Source organism: Thunnus maccoyii, chromosome 19 (genome assembly GCF_910596095.1).
Source record: "Thunnus maccoyii chromosome 19, fThuMac1.1, whole genome shotgun sequence".
Taxonomy (NCBI): Eukaryota; Metazoa; Chordata; class Actinopteri; order Scombriformes; family Scombridae; genus Thunnus; species Thunnus maccoyii.
The window spans coordinates 13053113-13080572 of record NC_056551.1 but is presented as its reverse complement, the minus strand read 5'-3'; the positions used below and the strand labels follow the sequence as shown (position 1 = coordinate 13080572).

Here is a 27460-nt window from a genome sequence, read left to right as displayed (position 1 = left end):
GTTTCCATGCTCTCTCAATGCTCTCTCACTCCATTCCTTCCCTTCATGTCTCTCCTTTTCTCCTTTCGGCCCAGAAATGTCATCGTCACTCATCTCAGTGAATGGGACACTAGTTGTTGCCCTCCTTGGGGCATCTGAGACGCCACGGGCAGGAAATTCGTGTGTGTCTGTATGCAGACAAATGATGAATGCATGGTGGGCTGTGTAGTCAGTACAGAAATGAGTGTGTGTGCGAAATGAGTATATGTGTTTCTGTGTGTGATCAAGGAAGACAGACAGAAAATATTTATAGGTAAAGATAAACTCAAGCATGTGAAGTATACTCACTTCTGTCCTCTTGCATTACAATGGAAGCCTATACCTGCCTTATTTGCAACCGAATTTCTCATCTGTGAATATATTTATGTGATGAAATGTTGAAAGAAGAGTCTAGGCAAAAACTGATACATATTAATTTGACATTGTTTGATCATGTGATTTCTCCATTGATGTCAAATCCTCTCAAAATTCCCTTTAACAGCATTTGATGTTCAGTATCTCCCTGAAGTAGGTCAAAATACATACATGCACATGCACACACAGTTGCACGTAAACACACACACACACACACAGACACAAACAGTAAATGTGGCATTCAGGGCATCTCCATTATGAATGAGAGACTAAGAGGTATGAGGAGGATAAAGACAACAGAGCTGGAAGAGAATAAGAAGAGATGGATATGAGGAGGAAAGATGAGTAAAAATTGACATAGTGCATCTGCAGTTAGGACATCGAGAAAATCTTCCACTTTGGTCTTCTAAGAATTAATCCATTCAAGTATATATGCATGTGTTTCGTCATGACTGTATCAAGGGGTCAAATTACTCATCATGTTAGTGGGAAATATAGTTTTCATACACCCATGCTCACCATTTGGCCAAATGTTGCAGTGAGCTGCAAGGAAGGATGCAGCACTTTCTTAGGTCACTTCCTAGTTCACTTTCTTCTTCTTCCATCATAACCACTGAGGTGCGCAAGGCCCTTAACCCCAGTTTAGTGCAGGATGATGTTAGAGTGTGTTGGTGTCCTGATCCCATGTTTGCAACACTGACTGCTCCCTTTTTTAAGGACACCTCTCTGATTATGCAAACTGCCTACTCCAGACAGCAAGTCACATATAAAAAAACAACCAAATGAAGTAATTAAATAATTGCTGTTTAAGTCAATGTCAAAGTGAGTATGAGTTTGAACCGGATATGATTCTTAAAGTGCTGTATGCAGCACTTAACACAGAAACAGGTACCTATCACAAACTAAAGTCACTTTTTTGAGTCAACAACAAGCCAAATATGCAGATAGCAGCTTGCTACACCAACAATGTGCACAGGGGGGATTTTGGAGTGCAACAGATGACAAGTCTTACATGTTGCTGACCACGTACATCCTTCTACAGAATCAACTCAGTCCTTCTCTGTCTTGCCGCAGGGACAACTCATCAAGCCATAAAGCATCTCATCTTTGTTAAGATTGTTTCTGATCACAACAATAATATCAGGGCTGCAGTAAAACGTTGCAGAGAGAAGTGCATTCACAACTTTCTTCCCCTGAGAAGGGACACTTGATTGTACAGTTTTGGTTCTGTATATAGAAAGTATATAACATACAGCTCCAAAATGCAATGTAGCAATGTGTCACATTATGTCTTCATAATGAGTGGGCTCACCTCTACAGTAGTGAAGAGAAATTCAGTACTACAGTATGACACAATCATCAACAGTGGAGGTAAAGCCATATGGCCAATGGTCCTATTAAAACATACTGAGACGCCAGACTAAGTCCATTATAATATACAGGATGAAGCTATCCAACTAATAGGATTACACTCTCAGTAGACTAGTCACTATAATCAACATTGTCCTTTGTTTAATTTACTGTATACTCAACAACTAATAAAAGGCTCTGTTCAGAGCAAAGTGAGGTAAACAGCAATATATACAGTATACAATAATTAATTACGATATTATTATGATTTTGTCATGAAAAGACAATTTGAAAATACAGCATATCTCACAGTAGACGGACTTTGGTTACTTTCAAATATACCCTATTCATGACAATAATAGTTTAATTTACGAGTTGGAGCTGAACGCTTTTATTTGTGGTTAGGTTAAGGGAGGTTATACTCTATTTATCTATCATACATAAAAAGTCATAAACTCATTATAGGCATGCTATTTCTTCCTGCAGTAAAGCGAGCGGGAACTTCGTGTGTATATGTGTGTGTGAACTTCCTCTTAATACGCGCACTTGTCGAGGCGCATCCTCTTGCTGCTCTGCTTCCTTTCGGTCTGTTCCTTTAAAACCAGACAGCCCACGCCTCGAAAAGCGGCTTGTTCCGGCTTGCCACTTTACATCTCTTTTTATCCTTGCCCACAACATCAAAATAGTGCCTCACACACACCGCTCCTCCGACAATTACGCACGAGCATTTTTCATCCGAACCATCGGAGGGTTAACGAAACCGCGTCCCAGGCAGGGTCTGGCCTGCATGATGTGTAGCCGTGCAGCTGCTCTCTGCCTGTACAGCCCGGTAGTGAGTCTGAGGCGCAGTTCGGGCACCATCACTGGCGGAGCGATACCATCATCTCCTCTCAGCGCTGGTTTGTCAAGCTGAGGGTGTGTGGCTCACTGTACCTGAGCGATCGTGTCCGTCATGTACTCTCGGAAAGGGGGGCAGGGGATCAGAACTGGACCAAGGGACCTGTCTCCAGTGGTCTAAAATGTAGTGCCTCATCCCTTTCGCATCAAGAATTATCTCCCTGGGCTGGCTGTTGCGGTTGTTTTGCAAGTGATTAAGATTTTTTTTTTAATCATTTTGATGCGCTCCTGTGGATGTCTATGAATATGTTTATTCTGGTGCTCTGGTGTTGTGCGTGAGGTAAGTGACTTATCCAGAGGTGCGCGCTACTTTCTCCTGCTTCTTAAATTGAGATGTTGTTTGATGCGTGCAATACCTTTTGATATTTTGTCTATAGGCTAATTAGGGTTGTTTACTTGATTTTGTTTTCCTCAGCTGAAAATGTGAGATCGGTTAGCAGCTACAGATTTCAGAAATGATATCATTAGACCTGGAACTATCCGGCTACCAGCTCATTATCAGTTTCTGCAACTGGTGCTGGATGCATTATCATAAGGAGGCATGTTGTGCTTGATATTAAGGGCCCGTGTCTTACAGTCAGCTACTAAAGCAAACCAGGGTTTCTAGAAAGAGTTGAGGCAGTCATAGCATGCTGTAAAGCAACATGGGATTTTTTGATATGCTGTTTTAAACATGGAGACTGGTTCGTTTTTGTTATTAGGCCTCACAAGCATGGTGATAGGAATTTGACAAAAGTGAATTGAATGGTGGAGCATCACTTTTGCTCTCAAAGTGCCTCCTGCGCCATAGTAGAGCAGTTTCCATGCTGAAGTGTTGAATGTTATTTACTCTAGGCTTCAGTCTGAAATGCACCACACTGTCATCATAAAGTTTAAGTGTGCAGCAGCCTGTCATGCAGAGGGGTTACTCTATAACCCGCTGATTTGCAACTGGAAGCAACCTGATAGGAGCCAAGTCTTAAAGAAACTGATGGTTCACTTAAATTGCATAACTCTTAGTTGCTCCTGTCACTGCAGACACATCTCACAGGGTTCATAAAGTAGGCCTATACTGTGCATGCTGTATAATAGAGCAGCGTGTGAGCTTTATGGTTGCCCTGCCTCCCACCCAGACACTACCCCCACACACTGTGATGACAAGCGTAATGAATAAATAATCACACAGACCCACAAACCCCCACTGTAAACTCAAAAACAAGTGAGCAGACATGGTGAAACAATGTAGTAATCCTGTAATAAATCGTGCAATGACGCATTTCAAATATCACTGCAAAACTGGCAGCTATAGAACCGTTGCTGTGGCCATATAGAAACAAAATTCAAAATGATGTGTATGATAATATCACACAATCTGATTTTATGTGATTTTGAATGATAGATTGCAAAATGCATCAGTGTTTTGTTACTTATACTTACCAGAGGCAGCTGTAAACTGGAGTCTTTCAAAAGATTAACAAGCATCATCAGTTCTCTGAGTTAAAGTTTAACTTTGTCTTCACCATTTACCTGCTTACTGTGGTTACAGGCAGCCGAGAGGTGCTGCCTCCTACACCACCAAAAATTGAAAGTTTGGTGTTTTTTGTTCTCATAGACACAATGTGATTACATTTTCTTCACTTTGTTGTCAATAGAAATGTATTGTAGGATTAGAAGTGTTTCAGTCAGACTCAAATTATGTTCTTAGCTCGCTTGACTTTAAACTGATATTGTACTTTTTTTTTTTTCTTCCAAGGTGTGGTTGGTGTGAGTCTTGTTGTGCTTTACCCACCACGCTGTTCCCAGAAGGCTGTGTTGAAGACTCTTGATACTTGAGTTTATGTTAAAAGGTAGAGTGGGCTGTGTGAGGCATGTATGACATATTTGGGGAGGAATTGAAAACGTCACTAGCGTCTTTATGGAATTAAAGTAAAGTGAGTCATGAAGTGTAAACTTTTTTTTTAGGGCTGCAGCTAACAATTATTTTCATTTCTCATCAGTTAGTCTGTCAGTTGTTTTCTCGATTCATCGATTCATTTCTTTGCATATAAAATGTCAGAAAACAGTGAAAAATTTGCATTATAATGTCTTAGAGCCCAAGGTGATGTCTTCAAATGTCTTTGTTGTGTTTGTTTTGTCTGATCAACAGTCTGAAATCAAAAGATATTCAGTTTACTTTCATGTTTGATACATAAAAGTTTCAAAGAATCTCATTTGAGAGGCTGCAACCTCCAAAAGTTTGACATTTTTCCTTAAAAAATGACTAAAGGGATTATTTGATTATCAAAATAGTAGCTGATTAATTTTCTGTTAATTGACTAATTAACTAATCGTAGCAGCTCTACTTTTTTTTACCCAGTTCATCAACATAGTTCTCAAAATGAATGAGCCACAATACTGATTTAAGTAGTAAATTGCAGATTAGTCAGTATCATAATCAGTATTTTCCTTGTGTTGTGATGATAGTTTTGCTGAGCGATAGTAACTTTTTTCTAAAATTATCTTGATTTCAAGGCTCCGGTGTAAACACTGTGCCTACACACACACACACACATACAAACACAAACACACACACACACACACACACACACACACACACACACACACACACACACACACACACATGTTGTCCTAGGTCACTTTTGGGGACACTACATAGACTTACATTTATTTCCTGGAGACTTACCCTGACCCTAACCTTAATGAATGACCCAAAAATCAGCGTTTTACCAATTGGGGACATGGCTTTTGTCCCCAATTAGAGAAGCCGTCCCCAGTCAACTGGTCTTTAGTCTGAAATTTGTCTCCAAAAGTAGCCTATGACAGACTCACACACACACACACACACACACACAAACACATACATGGAATGTTCTAAGTTTGGGGTCACGGTGACAGCGAGAGGAGCTGGCAGTCTTCATATTACTTCACATTCCCTTGCTTTAGGTTCAACTCATACTCCATGGTTGTATATGTGCATTTGTGTATAGTCTGTACGTCCATGTATCCATATATTATTTCTTTATGTATGTATTTCTGTATGTATGTATGTGCATGCATGTGTAGCAGAAGGGTTTTGGGGTGATGTAAGTGTGAGTGTCCACCCTTCAGATGATGTGGGACTTGCTCGACCATCCTGAGACAGCTCAGTTGTTGCTTTTGTTTGATAGTTGATTGTTGAGATTGACAGGAAACACGGGAAGAAACTAAAGGGGATGACATGCCAGAATGGACTCCCAGAGACGCTGCAGTTTTTTGGTGCGTGTCTTACACCAGTAGACTATGAGGAGGCCTCAAAACTTGTTGAGCGTCTGAGTCTCATGGATGGATATCAAAGCTAATCTACAATGCCAGAGAGTTTGTCAAACACATTGCAACAGCAGAGGGAGTTTCTAATTGTAAAGCATAAATTCACCTGGTCTGGTCTCCACTAAACACAGACCATTAGTCACCTTCTTTATACACAGATGGATGTGATGCTGCTGTCCCTGATATGTCTTTCTACAGATACTGGGGTACAATAGAGGTAACTGTGCCAACTCACTCCACTGGGCCTACAGAAATACTCAAGCTAGAGTTGCGAAGTGACAGATATAATGTCGTGGCGCAGCATAATCAGAACCAAATTCCTGCAAGGATACAGAGAGAGAGAGCAACATACACACACATTAGGGCTGAGAACCCCATACCCACCACATCCATCCATCATTACTGCATGCCTAACCTGAGCTCTTAATCTCACCATAACCTAATCCCACATGTGAAATGGGCTTCTACCACTTGGATGAGATTCCCTTTGGCCGACTGCTGATTTCTGCTTCCTTCTGCTTTCGCTTTCTGTTTTTCAGAGTCCTTGTTTCTATGGGTAACAACAACCACGAGTTGCTAAAAAGCTTCATGCTTGACTAAAAATTTTGCCAAAAATTTTGGATTGTGCATGGTGCACAATCCAAAATTTTTGGCCCAATTTTTGGCCATGAGAGAAACATTCAAGAACATTTCCCCCTGACATGATATATTTTGTAGGAATTCTAGTGAGCTTAACACTGTTAAGCCCTATGCTCTAAAGACCATGTTTGTTTGTTTCCACCCATATCCTACCTGACCTTTCACTTCTGCTGGCACAGCCCAGACATGGTGAGAAGATCTGGCAATGTGAGAATCTTACCCTTATGTTAACCCGACCATAACCCAATCACGGTCTCGCCATGACTCTAAACCAAAGTCCAAATCTAATAAAGACCCTTGAAAAGAAGAGAGGATGGGCCAAAATGTTATCACGTGGTAAAAACTATTCTTACCTCTACTGAAAAACGCTCTCTCTCTTTCACTTTTTCTGTCTCTCTCTTTGAGACATGCCAAAGGAAACTCCAGATGCCCTCCCCCACGTAGAGGGGGCCAAGTGTGGACTCGCTGTCCTGCGCCAGATGATAGCTCGCCAACTGTTGGCTGTAAAGACACAATGTACTTCTCATCCACTGCTCAGCGGAGTGGGTGGCTCAACAGGCCGCCACAGCAAATCACTGCTTAAGTCTACAAAGCCTTCTTTCAACAATTTTAGGGATGGATTGCTCTTAAAAGTGGACACTCGTGATATTTGATGTTTGCATGTGTATAAAACGGCACATCCTCAACTTCTCCTATGCTACAAAGCTCCGACAAAGCGTTAGAGGTGAATTGCGAGCGTGAACAGGCCTGAAAGTATAAAAGCAGAGCTCATAGGTCAATTTCCCCATTTTAAAATAATCACCCAGGGAGAAGAGTGTGATGAGGAAGTTCTGGTCTGCTGTAATAATACAACACGCCCACTTCTCCCTGTCACAAGACTAGATTTATTCATGACTATGGGGGCTTTTTGTGTGTGAGGCATGCTTGCATACATGAGTAGTGATCCATTCATGCAAGCAATGCAAGTATTGAGCACATCATATTTTGTATGTGAGGATCTAGTACATATTATTTATCTCCAAATGGTGTGACAGTATACAGGCTTTTGTCCAGCTTTGTAGGCAGGAATACTGTTTTCTGCTCAGACACAGAGACTGAAGCCAGACTTCTTGTATTCTGCCAGAAGCCCTCTGTAAAAAAACAGGATGTAGCAGTTGCTCAGAACAGGAACAGGTGGCTGTCAACGTGACTGCAGCCAGTGAATCACGGTTAACAGTTGCCCCCATAGTTTGCACCACTCCCTAATCTGCAAACACATAGCGCACCAGAGTTTTATCTGGGCTCAAGCGCCTGGATGAAACTCCCCACCTTCTTCATCTCCAAACTTCCCCCTGAACCCGTCTCATCACATGAGCGTTACCTCACTCTTCCTCACGCGGCGGTTCAGCAGTTTGTGGGCTACAATGGCCGTAATCGGTGTTAAATTCGGGCTCCTCGCGGAAGGAAATATGACGCGCGAGGACAGAGCGGAGTCGTCCACGCTGCCAATGCGGTCAACGCGCGCTGCGGGCTGTTTGGAAGGTGCGTATAACTGATATTATAAGTGGCACCTCGCCACATAGATGATATGAGGGCAAAAAAGCTTTTTGGGAGGTTTTAGGTTGTTGAATTTATTGTTTAATGAGTACAACGCGTGCGTAATGCGCATTATTCCTTGTTCCCCGTTGGTCTTTCTTTGCTAGCATGTTCATATTGTAAAAAGACTTATTCTTTATAATTAAAAGTTGTTTTTATGTCCAGACAATGCCTAGAAAACCAGCAGAGTCTTATTTTTTGGTCCTTATTTTTCCCAGACGTGTGAGTTACGATTTCTCCGATGGACACAGTCATACACTGTAATGTTTATAACAAAATAAGTGATGTTTCTCTGTAAATATGCCAGTTTTTTTTTTTTTTTTTAGCTCATTTAGTCCACATTTGGCTGCACAGGCTTTCAGAATCAAACACTGGTTGCATCATGTTTTCAAAACCGGTAGAGTCAGTTAACTGGGGTGCTTTGTCCTCTCTAATCTCCTTTTCTCTTTTTCTCTCTGTGTGTAAGATCTTTTACTGTATCTCTAAACCCATTTGAATAGATTATTTTTGAGGGTTTTTATGACACCTGCTCTGTGAGGGCTGGGACCAGCTGTTATTCTGTTGAGCAGTTTGAACAGATGCAAGAGACTCTAGAAGCAACAGGTGCTCGCTGCCTGCACACTGTGTCCAAAACATTTTGCATAATGGAGTCGGAAGGATGATGTTTTTTTTGTCTATATGTTTGCCTGTTATTTATGTAAGGCTTTGCTTTTGGTTAATGGGATGATACATCAAATAGCGTACAGGAGGTGTACTGTTATGTAAGAGGAGAGACATTTCCTGGTGTAAAATGCTTTCAAAAATTTTGTGGAACATGCAAAAAAGTGAATTGAAAAGAGGCATAAACAAAGTAAAGCAGGAATGGACACAGATCTCTTATGATAGTGGTGTTTCGACAAGCAAAGTGATTTTAAACTGCAGATCGCAGGCCGAGCTGCTGGTAGCACCTGCATGGGTGCTTTTTTTTTTTCGATCTGATGACATTGATGAATCTTCCCCTCTCGCTAAATAACATCACCTGTAGATATTGTTTCCTTGCTGATGTGTTTATAGGCTTTTATTGAATATTCTAGACGTGAAATAAATACCCTAACCCAAACAACTGTAACAGTAACTCACTTTCGTTTACAGGCTCCATGCAGTATACGGTGCCTTTTACCACTGGCCAGCCTCTGAGTCAATTATTTCATGGAACTAACAAAAACAGCTGCAAAGATCTCTTAAAATCAGTAAAGTAGCCTATATTTTACTTTTGTCAGAATGCTGCAGTATCAAGAATGATTGTAGTTTGTTCCTTGCATTCATATGGATGTTTACCTTTTTGATGATACTCAAAATAAGTGATACAGTTCTTGTCTGTCTCACCATGTAGCATTGTCACATTTTATATGAGGGTCAGTTATTAAAGACATTTGGGAACATATGACAGAAACAAAGACTTTGACCTACAAACCTTTCCTGACACAGGATGCTGGTATTATTCAGCTCTATCTTTCTCAACCTGTGTGAATACCGTCCGTGTTTATCAGTTGTCTGTGTACTGATTTGCTCATGCGGTATTATTATGATTCAACATGACCTCAGACTTCACAAAACAAGGGAAGATTTGTTTTAAAGAGCATTGTGAAAGCCAAATATGATTCTACATGACTGATTTCACTCCAAAATTAATGCTCACCTCTCAAATTGAACCTTTACTGTTTATTTGGGTCCATGCAAGAGATAATGGAGGGGTGACCGCTGTTCTTAAATTATCTTCAACCTTTTTGCGGAGTTACAACACATGCTACTGTTGATCAGTTTGTTTGTTCAGAAAACAAATAGCTTCGGTCTAACCTGTCTTAAAAATTCCTAGCAGCTCTCAAATATTTGGTCTACTGTAATTTATTAACAGAAGTAGTGTTGTATTATTTTGATATCTATTTCTTATTGTTATTTTCTGTATTGTTGGCTAACCCTCCTCTAAGAAGAATTTAAGAGGGCAGAATCAGCCACAGAGAGTTGGTATGCTCATCAAGAGCTGTATCCGTGTTAGAGTTCAGCTAAGCAACACAATTTTAACTTTAAGTTGACTCCAAACAGTCCATTTTAATAAATACATTTTTGATCTTTTTTGACATTGTTTAAATAACATATCTCCATCCATGCTTGAGATGAGTGAAATGTAAACCTGGGCTTAATACTGTTCAAGTTGTGTTCACAGGGAAGTGATGTGCTGCCTTTTAATGTGTTGAGAATTTGACAACTACTTCTTTTAAAAAGACAGAGAGCACTTTTATGGCCTACATTAAATTCAATAAATGTATTACTTTTATGACAAGAGAGGCTGAAGACTGCCTGCGTGCTTAGCTAAATATATTGCGCTTGATAGAGCTCAAAAAGTAATAATATTAATGCCTTTTCTTAATCTGCTGGACACTGTGCACATCAGTTAATCAGATACTGTGTCATCGTCTGCTTTTACAACATACTGTTAACAACATACTGTGTTTACTGTGTTGTGTCTTTAACAGTATTGCTAACGTCATGTCACATGTAATAAACCTACTACTACATAACTGAATGTCTTGTTCCTCACAGTCACACTCGGCACTGACGAGCAGGAGCTGTTGTCAGGACGTGTTGACATGCATTCCCCCTGAGTTCGGCGACGCCTCCCTCAGTGGATTGGTGGCAGGATGCCAGTGCAGGCAGCCCAGTGGACAGAGTTCCTGTCCTGTCCCATCTGCTACAATGAGTTTGACAGCAGCGGCCACCAGCCCATCAGCCTGGGCTGCTCCCACACGGTGTGTAAGACCTGCCTACACAAACTGCACCGCAAGGCCTGCCCCTTTGATCAGACACCAATCAGCACCGATATCGACCTGCTGCCAGTAAACTGTGCCCTGCTGCAGCTGGTTGGAGCTCAGGTGAGTCATGAAGAATGAAGACATGTTTATGTGAGTGATAATGAGACAGTAACAATGAGACAGCAAGTTCAAACTCGAAACTTTGCCCTTTTCCTGTGTGTCTGTGTCTTGCGTGTTTGTGTGTGCTCATGACGCGTGTCTCTTAGGTCCCAGATGTGCAGCCGGTGAGCCTGAGCAGCGTGGCAGAGGTTGAGCACTATGAGGTCTGCAAGGTGTGCGTGGAGGAGCTCGCTCTCTACCTAAAACCTATCAGCGGAGCAAAAGGTACATGTGACTGCACAAGTGTGTGCATTATGTTTGTTTTATGATGGTACATTTTAGAGTTTCAGAGGACATTTGAGAAAGAAAATGAAGCTCTTCTTACCAAATGTGCGGGGGCCGCAATTCAGCTGTCTGTGTAACTTGGCATTCATGCTTCTCACACTTCTCATGACGCCTAAAAGCTTCTGTACTTATATCGTACTGAAGAAAAATCCATCTCTCTGTGTAACCACATAAGAAAATGACCAGTAGTTCTGCTTCTTTCTTCAGCTAATTCTGGGTGATAATGCTGTGGCAGCATTCCTTTTGGCTGCAATAACGTAATTTTTGACTTATTACATAATTTCTGAAGTTCACATGTTGTCATGCCTGGTTCCCTAAGAAGCATTAACCACAAAAAGAGAGAATTTGATGCCTTCAGGGCTCACCCCTCCCATGATTAGGGGTTTAAATCCACCTACCACATCATTATTGAAGGTTTTCTGGTTATAAAAGACTTGCCTTTGCTGCCGCTCTGTTATTTCCGGATGAATTTTCTCTCATCCATATCAGTGCTCTTGAATTATAGAGTGTGCCATTGCTTTTTATTAGATAGAATTAAATTGAGATAAAATCAGTCAGATTAAAAATGACTGATCTGAACTGAAGTAAACGGTGAACGGTGAAGTCACGGTGATGAAGTTTCACACATACACTGTTTACCACAAAGCTGTCACCTACCACAGGTGTGGCGACGCTGAGTCCAAGCGTGCTGAGTCGGCCCATGCAGAGGAAGCTGGTGACATTGGTGAACTGCCAGCTGGTAGAGGAGGAGGGCCGTGTACGGGCAGTGCGGGCAGGCCGGTCGCTGGGTGAACGGACGGTTACCGAGCTCATCCTGCAGCACCAGAATCCCCAGCAACTCTCTGCCAACCTCTGGGCAGCGGTGAGGGCTCGGGGCTGCCAGTTCCTGGGTCCTGGTGAGTGTGCATGGCATACAGTACACGCATCAGCGATATAAACGTCATGCTTCTTGACTCAAACATGTAAATCTGTGAGGCAAGGCAATGAATCTAATTTGAAATGCGTGAATGTGATAAATGTTTTGGAAGATTCCACAAGTGTTATTTTTGCATAAGACTTGTGAAATGTAATACTAGCATCCATATTTTAAAGGTGGTGCATGCTAGTAAGCATGTGACACAATTGTGAGAACAATGAAGTTTTATCTTGCGCTTACTCCTTTTTGTATGTCTTTGAATACAAACAATTGAAAAATTGGATGGAAAACCACTGTAGCTTTTTTTGAGTTATTGTTAAGTCAGTATACAATGCTGTCACAGTAAGCCTGTTGGATTTATACCCTTGAAATCACATGACTGTTCAAAGCTCTTATATTAACTACTCTGTGTGTGACTTTAAAAGACTAGCCTTTGGTTGACTGGACCCATTGTGTCCAGAGGTTTCCTTTTGAATTGTCTAAATTGCCTGCTTAGATTGCCTCATCAAACTGACTGCTGGAGCTGGTACCTGGTGTCCTGTGATGATTACTCATAGGGCAGATTCTGACTGGGAAACTGTTTCTCATCATGATATCAGAATGAGTTCATTTAAAAGTCTGAGGACACCTTGTTCATAGCACCTCTATGTGTTAGAAATGAAATGGTTAGTTGTTTAGCTTTTGCCATTTGAGAATATGTTCAGTGTTTGCATGCATACTGTATGCATGCTCGCCTGTGACTGTTTGAATGTGTTGTTGAATATTTCTCTCTGACTCTCTCTGCATCTCTTTTTCTTACTCTCTTCCTCCCTCCGTCCTCATCTCTTGCTGTCCTTTGCTCTATCCCTACATTCACCTACCTAACTCCTCATCAGCTATGCAGGAGGATGCACTGAAGCTAGTTTTGCTGGCTCTGGAGGATGGCTCAGCTCTATCCAGGAAGGTGCTGGTTTTGTTTGTAGTCCAGAAACTGGAGGCTCGCTTCCCCCAAGCCTCCAAAACCAGCATAGGCCATGTGGTGCAGCTGCTCTACCGGGCCTCTTGCTTCAAGGTACAGGGAATATGAATGAGCATACACACATAGATTCACAACAAACCTATAAATATGAGCACATATAAGAACATGTGAGCAAGCCGCACTCTTCAGTGCTCCATTTAAAAAAAAAAAAAAAAAGAAACTCTTTTAATGTGGTCGATGTCAAATTGAACAAAAGAACCACAGTTTGCTGCTGTCCCAAGAACCCAAGCCATAATAAATGACCTGATTAATGAAGGGTATTTAAATAGATGCTCATTTACCACCAGTATTCCTTTACTGCAGAGATCGTGCTTCAAATGAGTATTTTCATGTCATTAGTTAGAGAGAATATTTTCCAAGCAATAAACTGCCTAATTGAAATAAACAAAACCACAGTTCGTGTGTTTGTTTTTTTCAAAATTGGTCAAAGTGAACTGAGTGAGCTTCAGTCTGACATTAAAATGATACTCCCAATATCTTTTAATGCCTAAAAGTCATACCTGTAATAAGGATATGGGCTTCTGTAGTTATATTTTGTTTGCGTGCGTGTATTTCTGTGCCTGTTAACTGATGACAGACATCGCTGGTAGGGCAGAAATGCCAGCTATCTGCCTGTGACGTAACAGCAGTCTATATTTGCCCCTGTTGCCCCGCCTTGCAGGATAGAGACAGACAGCACAGAGATGCAGAGACAGATAGATGAAAATGCAGGAACAGAAAGAAGACCTGACAGAGCTTTTTAGAGGATGGACAGCAGCAAATGCTTGAATGAGGATGAAATCTGACTCTGTTCAGTTGTAATTTTGACTGTTGAGCTCCGCAGATTTGTAATTGATAGTTGATGGCACAGTAGTGTGTGTCGGTGTCTTATGATGATTACTCATAGGGCAGATTCTGAAAAGGGGAGAACCCCTTTGTCTGATCTGAATTTGAGTTTATAAGTCTGAAGACACAGACTGACTGTTTGGAAAATTCTGTCTCATTTAACTGGAAAATCATAAGTACGACTTTTAGTATTTGGGACCTCCCAAACCAAAATATGTTATGATTTAAGGAATAGTTCACCCTAAAATGAAACTTTCATTGTCTCCTCAGCCACTCAGCCAGGTGTCAGGGCAAAACACTGACATGAAATTTCACCAAACAAGTTATGCAACATAATCATTTTGAGTATATTATCACATTTTTTAGTCCAAAATGCCAATACTTATCTCAGTCACTGTGCTCATGCCCTTTTTCTGCCTGAATGAGCAAAAATGAATTATGCAGTAAAAAGCAGATGCTTGTTCCTTCATGAGATAAATTGTTTTCTACTGTACTAGACACTAATAAACAAATCCCCTGTACAGTAATTTCAAGAAAACTGTAGAATCTTCCACACAAACAAGAAAATCTCAACACCCAAGATGGCAAATGTGAATAAGAGTGAGCTGATAATGAGTGAAGTTTCATTTTGAGGTTGAATATTCTATATTTGACTGAGTATTCTTCCATTTGATCTGTATCAGCAACAACATGGTGAGATTGTCATTTGTTCATACTGTCTCTCTTGTTTCTCAATTTTACCTCCCTTCACCTTTCTTATTCCCCTGACACTCTATCGCCCGACCCCTCCTGTCCCTCAGGTGACTAAGCGAGATGAGGACTCCTCACTGATGCAGCTGAAGGAAGAGTTTCGTACGTACGAGGCTCTCAGGAGAGAACATGATGCTCAGATCGTCCACATCGCCATGGAGGCCGGACTACGAATTTCACCTGAGCAGTGGTCCTCTCTGCTGTACGGAGACCTGGTCCACAAGTCACATATGCAGTCGATCATTGACAAGGTACCACTGTGGATCATATGCTAGTCATTAGTAATGAGCTGTTACTCCACTTGCCATATAAGACTGACTCTCCTCTTTATCCTCTGCTCCAGTTGCAGTCTCCAGAGTCGTTTGCAAAGAGCGTTCAGGAGCTGACAATCGTTCTGCAGAGGACAGGAGACCCTGCCAACCTCACAAGCCTTAGACCTCACCTAGAGCTACTAGCCAACATAGACCACAATCCAGGTACTTGACTTTAACAGAATTCACCCGAATGATTACTAATGAGCCTGAACTATTAACACTTTTCAAGATAAAGGGCTCGTCGAGTTCCACAAAGATTAATGAGATTGAGAAGTGATGAAAATAGGCAAGCTGTAACACACACATACTAAAATGCAATTAACCTGCACAAAACTACTGACTCATCTTGTGTTAAACAATTAGTAATCTATGCACAATGACTAAGCAGAGAGTTTAATCATGTGGTTGACTTTTAAAATATCAGACAGTATAAACACTCAGAAATGTATTCTGTATTGTGAATCTAGTTAGTTATTAGTCAGTTATTATATTGTTATGAAACAACCAAGTGCCTCTGGCATTATTACAGAACAGTCAGACAATATATTATTCTGTCACAGAGTAATTTATTGTGTTATGTACATCAACACAGATGTAGGTACTATAATTTGTCTATAGTGTCATAAAGATGTTATCACTATTATACAGTACAGTCCTGCAGCGCTACTGTATCATCTCCCACAGGAACTGTCTGCAAACCCTGCAATACCAAGACCAGATACTAAATGGATACTTTTTTTTATAAAGTACAAAAATATCTATTTATACCACCCTTCTGCTCCAGACTGAAATATATTTTAGAAACTACTGGTTGGATTGCTATGAAATTATGCACAGACCTTCATGGTTCAAAGAGAATTAAGCTTGGTGACTTCTCCTCCAGCACACCATGAGGGTGACATTTTTAGATTTTAATGAAATGTTTCGGTATCGATTGGCAGAAATTTGGTACGCGTATTCATGTCGTCCTCAGGATAACTTTATTCATACGGGGAACCCCATCAAAGACACATGTTTAGCTTCTTTTGGTGCCTTTTTTAGTCAGCATACTGTTTAATGGGGATAACGACAAAACTGCATGTGTCCTCATCCAAAAATAACTCAGGTAGAGAGTTTTATTGTAGCTTAAATATTAGGATGTCCAATCTCAACTAATTTATGCAATATTTTCAGAGTGATACACACTAAATTCTGTCTTTGCCACTACCTGTGCTTCCTGTAATATAATGCCTTTTTGAGACCTTGTATAGTGATAAAAATCTCTACTAAACAGAATATGTTGTTGATCTGTGTGCAGATGACCCGGCACCATCATGGGAGGAGCTGGAAAGTGTGATGCTGGCTGTGAAGTTGGTGGTTCACGGACTGGTGGAATTCATACAGAACTTCAGCAAGAAGAGCCACGACACTCCACAGGTACAGTGATGTGCTAGGTGACGTGATTGTAAAAGTTTTATTATTTAAAATAGACAACACAGCAAGCATGAAATGAGATGGGCTGCAGGCAATGAGAGAGACAGAGATCATAAACAGAATATTTCCACAGTGGAAAAATGCAGAATAGTAAAGAAGGACAATCCTGGGAGGAGAAATTGCACTGTAGATAAATTGTTCAGGCTCCTACAGCACAATTTAGTCCTTTCTGTGGCATAAAATAGTTAAAAGGACATAAAATGATCTCTGTCCACTAACAGCAGATCGGTAAAGGTTGTGTGCTTATCTAGATAACCATTAATTATTTAACAGCATTAAAAATAACTGCTAACAATTAGCAGATAAAGCAGCTAAGATATGAAACATCTTATCTGCCCACTCCCCCAGATAAGACATGCCCTCTTAAAGTAATGGAACTTATACAAATAAACAACCTGTGGCTGTGACACTATATAGTGTCTGAATACCGGTGAGGACTATGATGAATCTGTCATCATCCCTGGCATTCTTACATGAATTCCTTTACTGCGGAAAACCTTTCATTCTTTGAGGGATGAAATAATTCATCAAATTAGAATTTCAGGCAAAATGGTTTCATATTTTCTGACCCTTGTGCGACGCTGAAGAGCGCCCACCAGGCTCCCAAATGATGACTGACCTCAATGCAGAGGTGATAAATGTGTGCAGGAATTGACTTTTTTTCAGATCTTCAGGGGAATTGATTCCCTGCACCGGAAAAGAGACAAATCAAGTGGTGTGCGTGTTGCCTTCTACTCATCTGCCTTTACCCTTGGGCTGAGATGTTTTGTGTATTAAAAGCATATTGAAATTTTCCCCCAAGTGAAAAAAAGATGCAAAAAAAAAAAAAAAAAACCCCAAAAGACTGATCACACCATAATAGTCATAAAATATTTTTGTATGTTTGCTTTGGAGACAAACAGTTATGAAATGGCAGCCCTGCCATAAACACAAAATTTATAAAGCTAATGATTTATAGTTTTCTGTTGACAATGTATCACGGAGGTTATGATTTGAGTATCTGATATATAGTTTTATGGTGTTTAACAATAATCTTTTGTAGCGTGTCCTTGCCTGTTTGTGAGCTTTGATTTGTGCAATCGTTCTTTTTTGCCAGCACTGTGTCTTCTGTTTGGCATCCAATGTTGTGAATTTTAAGACTCTTTCCTTTCAACCTCCAATGAGTTTTCACCTTGGATTTAGTTAATTTGTCACACCAGTATAAAAACACTATAAAGAGTAAACATTAACTATCGACGTGACATGAACTTTACACTTATTATTATAAAGTGTTACCCAAGTTTTATGATAACCACATCTTCCAGCTTCAAACTACTGTAAGAGCTGTACTATATCTTAATTGACGACAAAAATATTAAAATATTAATACTATGATTAAAAATCATCTGGGAAAAGCAATAAAATGATTGTGTCCTGGAGGAACAGAAGAGGTGATGCATCAGTTTAATGTTACAGTTACATTGTGTCTGTGTGTTTCACAGCCTCAGGCCAACAGCAAGTATAAGACCAGCATGTGCCGAGACCTTCGTCAGCAGGGAGGCTGTCCCCGAGGAACCAACTGTACATTCGCACACACACAGGATGAGCTGGAGAAGTGAGTGAACACTCACAAACTGACAGAGAGAGACTCCCTTTTCACTGTATTCAAGATAAACCAAAAAAAAAGATCTCTCATCATATAAGTTTATATGTGTAATCACATCAAAAATGAATGAATTTGAGCAAGTCTGCATGCCAAAACTGTGGGACTATTAATTGACATATCAGTATATGACAAGGGTTGTAAGTTTGATGAAATTAGACAATTAGCTACATTACATTAAGGGTCTGTGGCCTAAGATGCGCTTAGTCCACCCCGTAAGAAAAATATCTCTCCTCTGCTTTCATTTGTGTCTACACAGCCTCTCCCAACCCCCCTTTTTAATTAAATGTTATTTATCTAATCATATATCTATTCACAAGAGGATTTATGAGAGGTCCTCTGTGATAATATTATTGCAATAATAAGGCTACACATGTGTATGCACACACACTGTATTCAATGCAATTATACATAAACATAAACCTTCCCCATTGCACTTAATTCTCCAATTGTTAATCCCTCTCTTTACAGATTTAGACTGAGGAACAAGAAGAGCAGCAGTGTTGGCCGTGCATTCCCTTTAGCACCTGGGGTCATGGGTAAAACCTTTACCATGGAGGGCAGCATCCACACAGATGTGTCTGCAGGAGTGGGGCAGGGCCTCAAAGGTACCGGAGATAATACAGGGACGCTTACAGAGGGAATTCCGGGCCTGACTCATCCTCAGCTTATCTCCAGAGGAGCTGACATGATGGAGGAAATGAAGAGAGCAGTGCCAAATGGATCCGGGGCTAACGGGTCCAACGGGCTAAGTGGCTCCAACAGAACCACGTCGGGGTCAACCGAACAGTAAGATTATATCTCCACTTATTCACTGATGCACGTGCAGGTACATCCTCTGTTGTTGAACTCAGATTTGTCCTAATAAAAAATGGCAAATGTAAATACACAGACAATATATAAATGTATTTTTGCATACAAGGTTAGTAAATTTCACATGAATATTTTTTGTGTATCAAAACAAGTATTTTCTCTGTGTTTACATTTGAATATGTTACATCTAATCCGCATTTACAAGTCCTCTGATGTGTGGATTTACTCACATTTTAATGGATTTTTGCATATGATTTTGATGAGAGGAAGTCTGTTGATTCACCAATATGTGTTGCGTTCATGTGCTATGTGTAAGGTCTGATTTCAAGTGTCTCAAAGTCAGCCTGATGGGGTGTTCATTTGTTCATTATTGCTCTTTATGTTGTCATTCTGTCCATTAGGAAGCCCATCTCTCCTCCCAGGACTCCAGTCAGCCACTCCTCAGCGTCGTCTCCTTTGACCACAGTTGGACGGGGTGATGTTGGCGGTCCTATGCCCAAACATGGTCAGTTCCTGTTGCGCGCACCACATCCTTCTCAGGCGTCAGAACTGTACTATCAGGAGCCCCATTCTGCATATGACACGGACCACTATCAACCAACCTGTGAGTCTTTACTTTGAATAAAAGTTTTAATAAAAATAACCCATTGTTTTCTTCAGAAAGTACAAATAAATGTTCTCTTCTCTTCCTCCTCTCCAGCAGGTTCCTACTACCCATCGACTCTCCATCCCTCTCACAAACCCTGCATGGCTCGGTTCCTCAGATCCTCAAATGTCCCGGAATCCTCTCTGCCACCTTCCATTGGCCCTCCACAATCTTCCTACCCCAGTGACCCTCAGACGCCACACCCGCCTTCCTCCTCTTCCTCGGGATACCCGCCTCACCCGCCTAGAGATCGAATGGGACCTCCTGCCTTCCACCCCCACCCGGGTCAGCCTCAGTATGGTCCTCTGGCCCCTGCCCATGGTGTTTATGCTCCCCTCTATGACAGCAGGAGAGTATGGAGGCCTCAGGTGAGCCTTCTGTTTATTATCATGCTACCATGTAATTTGATCAGTCTGTAGCTTTATTGATTATATCGACTATCATCATTACAGCTGTACCACAGAGAGGATGCCAGGAGTAACTCACTGCCTCCAGAGGTGCTGCATTCCTCTGTCTACCAGCCTCCACTCAGGGAGAGATTCAACTCTCTAGACAGCAACTACTGCTCTGGAGCTGAACACCGTGCAGGGCTACACAGGGTAGGTGAAATAACACGTCTTACACTGCAGCCATAGACAATTCTCACTTACCGATAACAACACACATCTGACGTAGCTGCTGCATCATCGTTTCAGTTTAAGACACATATATGTTTAAAACTGGCTGTTACTAGGCTCTAGCTTCCTCCGCTTGGTTGAGTGACGTTTAATCCAACATTGACAGTAGCAGTGCCAATATAGAATCTATTTAAAAAGTACAATTCCCTAAAAAACAAACATTTTAATTATTGATAAGTGGGTGTCCTGTTAGAGAGATAATCCACTCTGAGCCATGCAATAATTAAAAATAATGCTCTCTGCTGAGGGTAGTATTAAACTAATTAGTTTTCTGTGTTTCTATTCTTGTTGTCATGGAACATGTCTTGTGTAACATACAGTACATCCAGTGAAACCGTCTGTATTAATTGATGTTGGTTCATCTAACACTGAACAGACTCATGCTACATTCTTTTCCGCAATTTCTTTTCCTTGGATTTCTCTTTTTACTCCCACATACAGTCTCATCTCACCTCTACCTTCCTTGCCAGCCAAAGAGCTGCAGTATGTAGCTTCAGCCTCCTCTGTAGTCCTCCCACCTCTCACCCAAATATGTCTCTGCCTCCCCCACTTGCTTCTCTCCATCTGACATCATTTTACAGCATTACCTCTATGGCTACTTTAATTCACAGCCATATTTTACCAACAATGCCGTAAGTAACCATATTACCTGTGATAGATATTTGTAATAAAGGAAACAGTATTATGTATTTAAAATCTGGGAAAAAATTATTTGAATTGAATTGGAAAATACTAATAATGACTCAGTGATGACAAAAATAATATATTGCCAAAGTATGTTTTTGTGTGTCTTATAAAAACAATTGTTCTTCACTTGCACATAAAGGGGTGGATACTAAATACAACTTTGGGCAATGTTGAAAAGATTCTTGCCACACAACAAATGACAAAATATTCTTTATGAATTAAAAATGTTCTGCAGTGAGGTTTGAACCCTCGCAACATTCATTTGTCATGCACTACTGTTAGCGAGCACCTAATAAAAAGATCTCTCAGTCATGTAGGAAAGCGCAATTTATATTCATTATATATCATATATTCATGCATTACAATGCAATGTAGCACAATTGTCCACTACCTGCATGAACAGTATATGGTGGCATATATTATATTGTGTGGTATTGTGACCACCCCCTTTAACACAGTCTTAACAAAAACTGAACATTTTAAATCTGAAGTGTGAGGGTTGTTGTATGGCATTACATTATATTGTACAGTTGTTTTTTCCATCCCCACATCTTCAGAAAAGATGCCCTAATGTCTAGACTAAGACCAAAACATGAAATACAGTCAGAGCTCCTAAAATTGGGAAACTGAGGAGAAAGATTGAATATAAATCTGGGTCCACCTTTGAGATACAACTGAAAACTCTGAATTATACTTATCGGTTGTCATGGCTTCAGTCTTTTGCAATGTTGTAACTAAACCGTTAATGAATTGTTCAAATACATTATTATTATATAAATATAAATATCTGCTCTCTCTTCTCTTCTGCATGTTTTCTGCTTTCTCCTGCACCTGTCTTTTCCAACTCTCTCTTGTCAGGACTACGGACGTGTTCCTCTGGGCTACGAGGATCTGTTCAGAAGGAAGCAGGAACAGTGGGCACATCATCACCACCATCACAGCGCCAATAGGCCCTCCCAGTCCTCCCCCATCTTCACCATCGATTTTGGAACTGAGGTAGAAAGCAAATAAGAGAACCAACACATTGTATGTGCTAACACAAACACACAGATCATCATTAAGGCCGTTTGTAGGCGGGGAAATTAAAATGTTAAATGTTACCTTGACTACTTTATTAAAGGGATAGTTCTGATTTTTTGAAGTAGGGTTGTGTGAAGTAGTTATCCGTAGTCAGTGTATTACCTGCAGTAGATTTGGGTCGATACCCCACCACCCAGTTTGGAGAAGCAGACAGCAGTACCGGCACGGAAGCTAAGTAGTGTACTGCTGTGGACGGGGCCAGCAGCAATATTTTAGCCACCTAAAAAAGCAGAACAGCTGTTGGGTGAGAAAGTGCTGCTGCACAGTGCGCAGCATGCGTAGGAATACGGAAATTCTACAGTTGAGAAAATGTAGTGCCAAAGGAAAGGGCTGTCTGATGGGAAGGTAAAGCACTTAAAATATTCTAAATATAGCGTACACTTAAACTGATATTGATTCTTTTAGGTGGGCCTTTTTTAGGTGGCTAAAACACATTTTCCTGCTGGCCCCGTCCACAGCAGTACATTGCTTAGTTTCCGTGCCAGTACTCCTGCCTGCTTCTCCAAACTGGGGGCAGGGAGTGCCGACCCAAATCTACTGCAGGTAATACAATGACAATGGATAACTACCTCATACAACCCCACTTCAAAAAAATCTGAACTACGCCTTTAATACTCTTACTACAGCATCATGAAACTGAGATTAATGAATCACTTGTGTAGTTTACCATTTTTTAAAATATGTTGGATTTAATTCCTATCCTGAAAGCTTGCGCTTCTGCTGTGTCTAATGCTATTTAAGTGGGAGATAGTTGCTTAGCAACTGTGGGCGAAGATATCATAGCAATGCACAATTGTGGCGTGTGTGCATGTGTGGGTGTGTGTGTGAGAGAGAGAGGACAAGAGAAAGCGAGAGGAGAGACTTTAACAAGCAGTGACTCAGGCTTTCAGCTGAGTAAAGCTTTGTTTAACGGCACGTCGGACATGTTTTTGTGAAGATATCCACTTTAAAATAGAACTCTTATTAAATAAACCATAAGGACCTTTTCAGTGTTTGTTTACCATTCTCAATATAATTTTGAAGCCCCTGGATAACAAGCATAAGCAAGCAAGGCCATTGGTGAAAAGACTGGCTATTTTTATTTAATGATATCCAGAGCTTGCCACAGGGATGATAGCAAAGTGGTAGCATATCGGTTCTGGTATTGAGAGAATAAATTCAAATTACTGAGCAACTGAGGCTGCCATATTAGGTGTATGAAGCCTCCCAAAGCATGCACTATATACATGTATATCTCAATTCACTTAAGATCCAGTATCTACTGTATACCCACTTATTTCACACAGGGTCACAAGAGCTGAAACTGATCCCAGCTCACATTTGGTTAGAGGCAAGATCCACCCTGGACAGGCAACAAGTCTATTACAGGACTAACACATACAGACAACCATACACACATACATTCATTCACACCTACCGGAAACGTAGAGTGTCCAATTCACCTCTTTAGACTGTGGGATGAAAACCCACGCAAACGCAGGGAGAACATGCAAATTCCAGCCAGCTGGAGAAGTCAAACTTTCTTCCTGTGAGGCAGCCACTGAGCCAGTGTACCACCCTAGCAGTCATTGTGGTATTTATGAAGATAAAAATGTAATAAAATCAATAAAATAGATGTAAAGATAAAATAAGATAAAATAAGAACTAGATAAAACAGATAAAAGCCAACGACATAAAATAGATAAGAGGGAATAAAGCATTTAAAACATGAATACAATTAAATAAATGATTAAATAAAATAAATAATGGCCATAAAATATTGTTGGTTCATACATTGCAAGCATGTCAGAAAAGTAGGCTGGTGAAATACAATGAAGGGGTTTAAAAATATGATAAGAGAATTTTTAAATCAATACAGAAACTGACAGGCAACCAATGTAAGGACTTTAAAACAAGTGTAATGTAAAATACTCCTATTGTGCCACAAACATTGTGCTTTTCCGGACTGCTACAGCCTTCTTCCTGTCTCTTAAAAGAAAATGCTTGGCAGAAGGTGATTTGTGGCTGAAGGGAGAGCTTTGTGTCGTTTGCCCTCATGACTATTGTAGGTTTTGTTCTAAGGTGACCCCAAAGTCAAGAAAAATTCACAAGCCCATGTAATCCTTGTGACCTTTTGGCAACATGAAAAAGTCAAACGTGCAAAGGTGTCTCACCATCATATTTAATCTCTCTCTCTCTTTCAGCACGTGGAGAGCGGTGGAGGCCAGTGTGTGGGGTGCAGGTACAGAGGCGAGGAAAGTTTAGCACACTATTCTCCATGGTCTTGTGGTACCATCGGCCCCTGCCTCAGCCCCTTTGAGCCGGAAACGCTCACACACACCGCACCTCACTCCTGCTCAGAGCACTCGGTGAGACTCTTCACACACCCACAAGCAGGAGCATGCTTATTGACCTGTGCATGCACAGATCCACGCTCACAGACGGTGTCCATGTTTTTTTTTCATGCAGGAGTTGAACAATAACGGAGGTGGAGGTGGTGGCGTTAGCAGTGGTGGTGCGGGAAAGCGATGGGTGCATTCATTGGATCACTACCGGCGATTGAAAGACGAGGATCCGATCATTCCCTTTAGTGAGGGGCCCATTATCTCCAAGTGGGGCGCCATATCCAGGGCGTCTCGTACGGGCTACCACACCACCGACCCTGTCCAAGCCACAGCCTGCCAGGGCAGCGCCAGCACCACACCCATCAACTTTAAAGGTGAGGAAGGATAAACGAGTGGTGAGAGAGGTGACAGAAGAAAGTAGAAAAAAAGAAATGCAGGATGAAACAAGGTTGGCACAGGGAGAGAGAGAGAGAGAAGAAGAGGAGAGAAAGAAGTGGCAGAAAATAGGTTGTAAAATAAGTTTGTTTTTTCCTTTTTATATGATGAGACTTTGGAATGACCTGCCTAAGGAGATCAAGTCAGTATCATCTTTTAAGTCACTTCTAAAAACCAATTGTTATAGTTTAGCTTTCAGTGTTTGCCTTTGGCATGTTGTCTTTGCCTTTTATGATTTATCTTTCATCATGATGATGTTCTGTTGTGTTTTGTTATTTCGATATATTTTTTTTATTTGATCAGGTTTTTCTTGTTTGTCTACAAGTGTTTAAATTAAAGTTGTATATTTCATCCTGCTAATGTGATGCAGCTGTTTTTAATATTTACTGTCCTTTATCTGTGAGGCAATGAACTGTGTTTATATACAAATGCATAAAAAGTGGTATATTTATATTATATTATTATATTAGTATTGTTTTTTATTGAATGTTGCTTTTGATATGTCTCCATTAACTCACAGATTACAACCCACACTTGGATCACAGCGACTACAGGTGGAGCTCCAGAGGATCAGACTCTTCCAGCCACTCCAGTTTCCTAGAAAGGTACAAAACATTCACACACTCTACTCCCCCCCCCCCCCCCCCCCCCCTTTTTTTAGCAGTTAATTTTTTTCTATAGGTCTTACCTGTTGCTGAACTATTGGGAAACATGCAAACTTTACATAGAAAGGCCTGGGAATTGCTGTGTACCAACAGCACTGAGCCACCTTACTGCCTCCCAATATTTCAAGATTCAAATCTAAACTTCACAAAACAAGATATAAAAAAGATTGTGAACATGATTTCACACTATTAGTTAGATTTCTAACTGCTTCACCCCCTCCTGGGCGTGGTAGTTAAAGGGGACGTATTATGCTTTTCCTTATTTTCAGTCATATATATAATGTTACAATGTCAGATGTTCATATTAAACATGGCAAAAGTGTCAATTAATGAGGTAAACGTATGTAGAAGTAATGCCTGCTCGGTTTCCAATGGTTTTTTCTACTTTCAGCCCGAGCTGACGTTGGCTTGTGACAGATTTCTTTATATGGTCATCTGCTCCACGCACAGTGCAAAAGTTCACTGCTCTGCTCTGCTAACATTATGGCATTTTTCCATTGTTTTGGGGGTAGTCACACTGAGCCATGACTTGAGTCAAGTTGGCACACTGTGAGTGTTTTTCCATTACACAGCACGGCAAAGTAACATAAGTAGTTTTCCTGTTGGAGGTGTGCTGGTCATCTGTAGCTCTTCATCAAACATCATCATCACTGTGGCTGTTTCTGCTTGTACCATTCCTCCCTGCATTATTTCTAACTGATCTGTTGAATGAAGAGCTCCAAATATCTCAATACGTGGTTGTGTCGACTGGTTTTTAATTCTGTGAGGAACATGTTTCATTTCCTCTAAATTCTTCACTATAAAAATCTCCCATTATTTAAACATTTGAAAGCTTTTAATATGAAGCAGTAGAGCAGGAAATGTAACAAGACTTGACACAACTCTGATACGACTGCCCCTCAGCAGGCTTCCGGCAAGTTGGCCAATCAGAACAGAGTGGGCTCATCGGGAGGGGGGCCTTAAAGAGACAGGAGCTAAAACTGCCTGTTAAGAGACAGAGGCTAATGAGGGGCTCCATAAAGGACCAGTTTAAGATAAATAAGGAGTTTTTTGAACTGTGAATCATGCAAAGCTACTCTATTGAAGTCCCAGAATAAAAATATAGAGCTGGAAATGAGCATAATAGGTCCCCTTTAATTCCTGATTGTAACACACTCTTCCTCTCTCATCCCTTTCTCCCATTTCATTGTGCTGCAGTCATTTCCTCTCTGTGGTCAGACTAAAAATAGAGCTGCTAGCTGGTTAGTAAAAACCCACTTGGCGGCTAAGAAAAGGAGTCAGGAAAGCCCTCTGCACTGGTATCTCTAATGTGGTTTAAACATATTTTCCAGTATATAATATATATATAAATAGTATGCTATTTTGATCACTATTTTTATGTAGTATTTATTAGATTTTATTTTACCTTCATCATCTTTATACTGATACCAATGATATATACACATATACATAAATTAACAGTTTGCCCTTTCACTTACTGGTGGATTTGCTGTTTATATTTTTTCTGTATCTCTATGTGTGTTTGTGGATTTAGTGAACAGCTTTGTGCATCAGAGCTGCACGGCCGCCGAACTTCATTAAGCAGTGGAGAGAAAATCGTGTCTGATCTGCAAACCCATCAGACTGCCTACAACCACGATCGGGAACGAGTATGCAACCAGGTCGAGAGTGAACCAGACCCGGACCGAGACATTGAGCTTGAACTGTGCGCTCTGGACTTGGAGGATTCAGACCACCAGGAGATCAAGTCTCAGGTTGGTATGATTATATAGATCAGACCTGACATTTGGACGTAGTGTCTGTGATGTTGCTTGAGGTTTTCT

General features: G+C 40.8%; 1 protein-coding gene across 5 annotated transcripts in view; it reads left to right on the top strand.

The window, feature by feature from the left end:
• The first annotated feature begins 2378 nt into the window (after positions 1 to 2378).
• Positions 2379 to 27460, top strand: part of rc3h2 (ring finger and CCCH-type domains 2) — a 30196-nt gene continuing 5114 nt past the window's right edge. Inside the window, exons 1-20 of one of the 5 annotated variants that reach the window (XM_042395164.1) lie at positions 2379 to 2920; positions 4373 to 4466; positions 10720 to 11048; positions 11195 to 11312; positions 12035 to 12268; positions 13164 to 13339; positions 14932 to 15132; positions 15225 to 15357; positions 16493 to 16611; positions 18150 to 18262; positions 18782 to 19099; positions 19525 to 19727; positions 19824 to 20137; positions 20222 to 20368; positions 21992 to 22129; positions 24397 to 24561; positions 24662 to 24911; positions 25085 to 25114; positions 25493 to 25577; positions 27172 to 27391. In XM_042395164.1, the coding sequence (XP_042251098.1) occupies positions 10818 to 11048; positions 11195 to 11312; positions 12035 to 12268; positions 13164 to 13339; positions 14932 to 15132; positions 15225 to 15357; positions 16493 to 16611; positions 18150 to 18262; positions 18782 to 19099; positions 19525 to 19727; positions 19824 to 20137; positions 20222 to 20368; positions 21992 to 22129; positions 24397 to 24561; positions 24662 to 24911; positions 25085 to 25114; positions 25493 to 25577; positions 27172 to 27391 (3195 nt within the window). In that variant the 5' untranslated portion in view covers positions 2379 to 2920; positions 4373 to 4466; positions 10720 to 10817. Of the gene's footprint in view, positions 2921 to 4372; positions 4467 to 5678; positions 8086 to 10719; positions 11049 to 11194; positions 11313 to 12034; positions 12269 to 13163; positions 13340 to 14931; positions 15133 to 15224; positions 15358 to 16492; positions 16612 to 18149; positions 18263 to 18781; positions 19100 to 19524; positions 19728 to 19823; positions 20138 to 20221; positions 20369 to 21991; positions 22130 to 24396; positions 24562 to 24661; positions 24912 to 25084; positions 25115 to 25492; positions 25578 to 27171; positions 27392 to 27460 lie in introns of those variants that run through there. The other 4 variants (XM_042395165.1, XM_042395162.1, XM_042395163.1 and 1 more) reach the window with 4 other exon arrangements.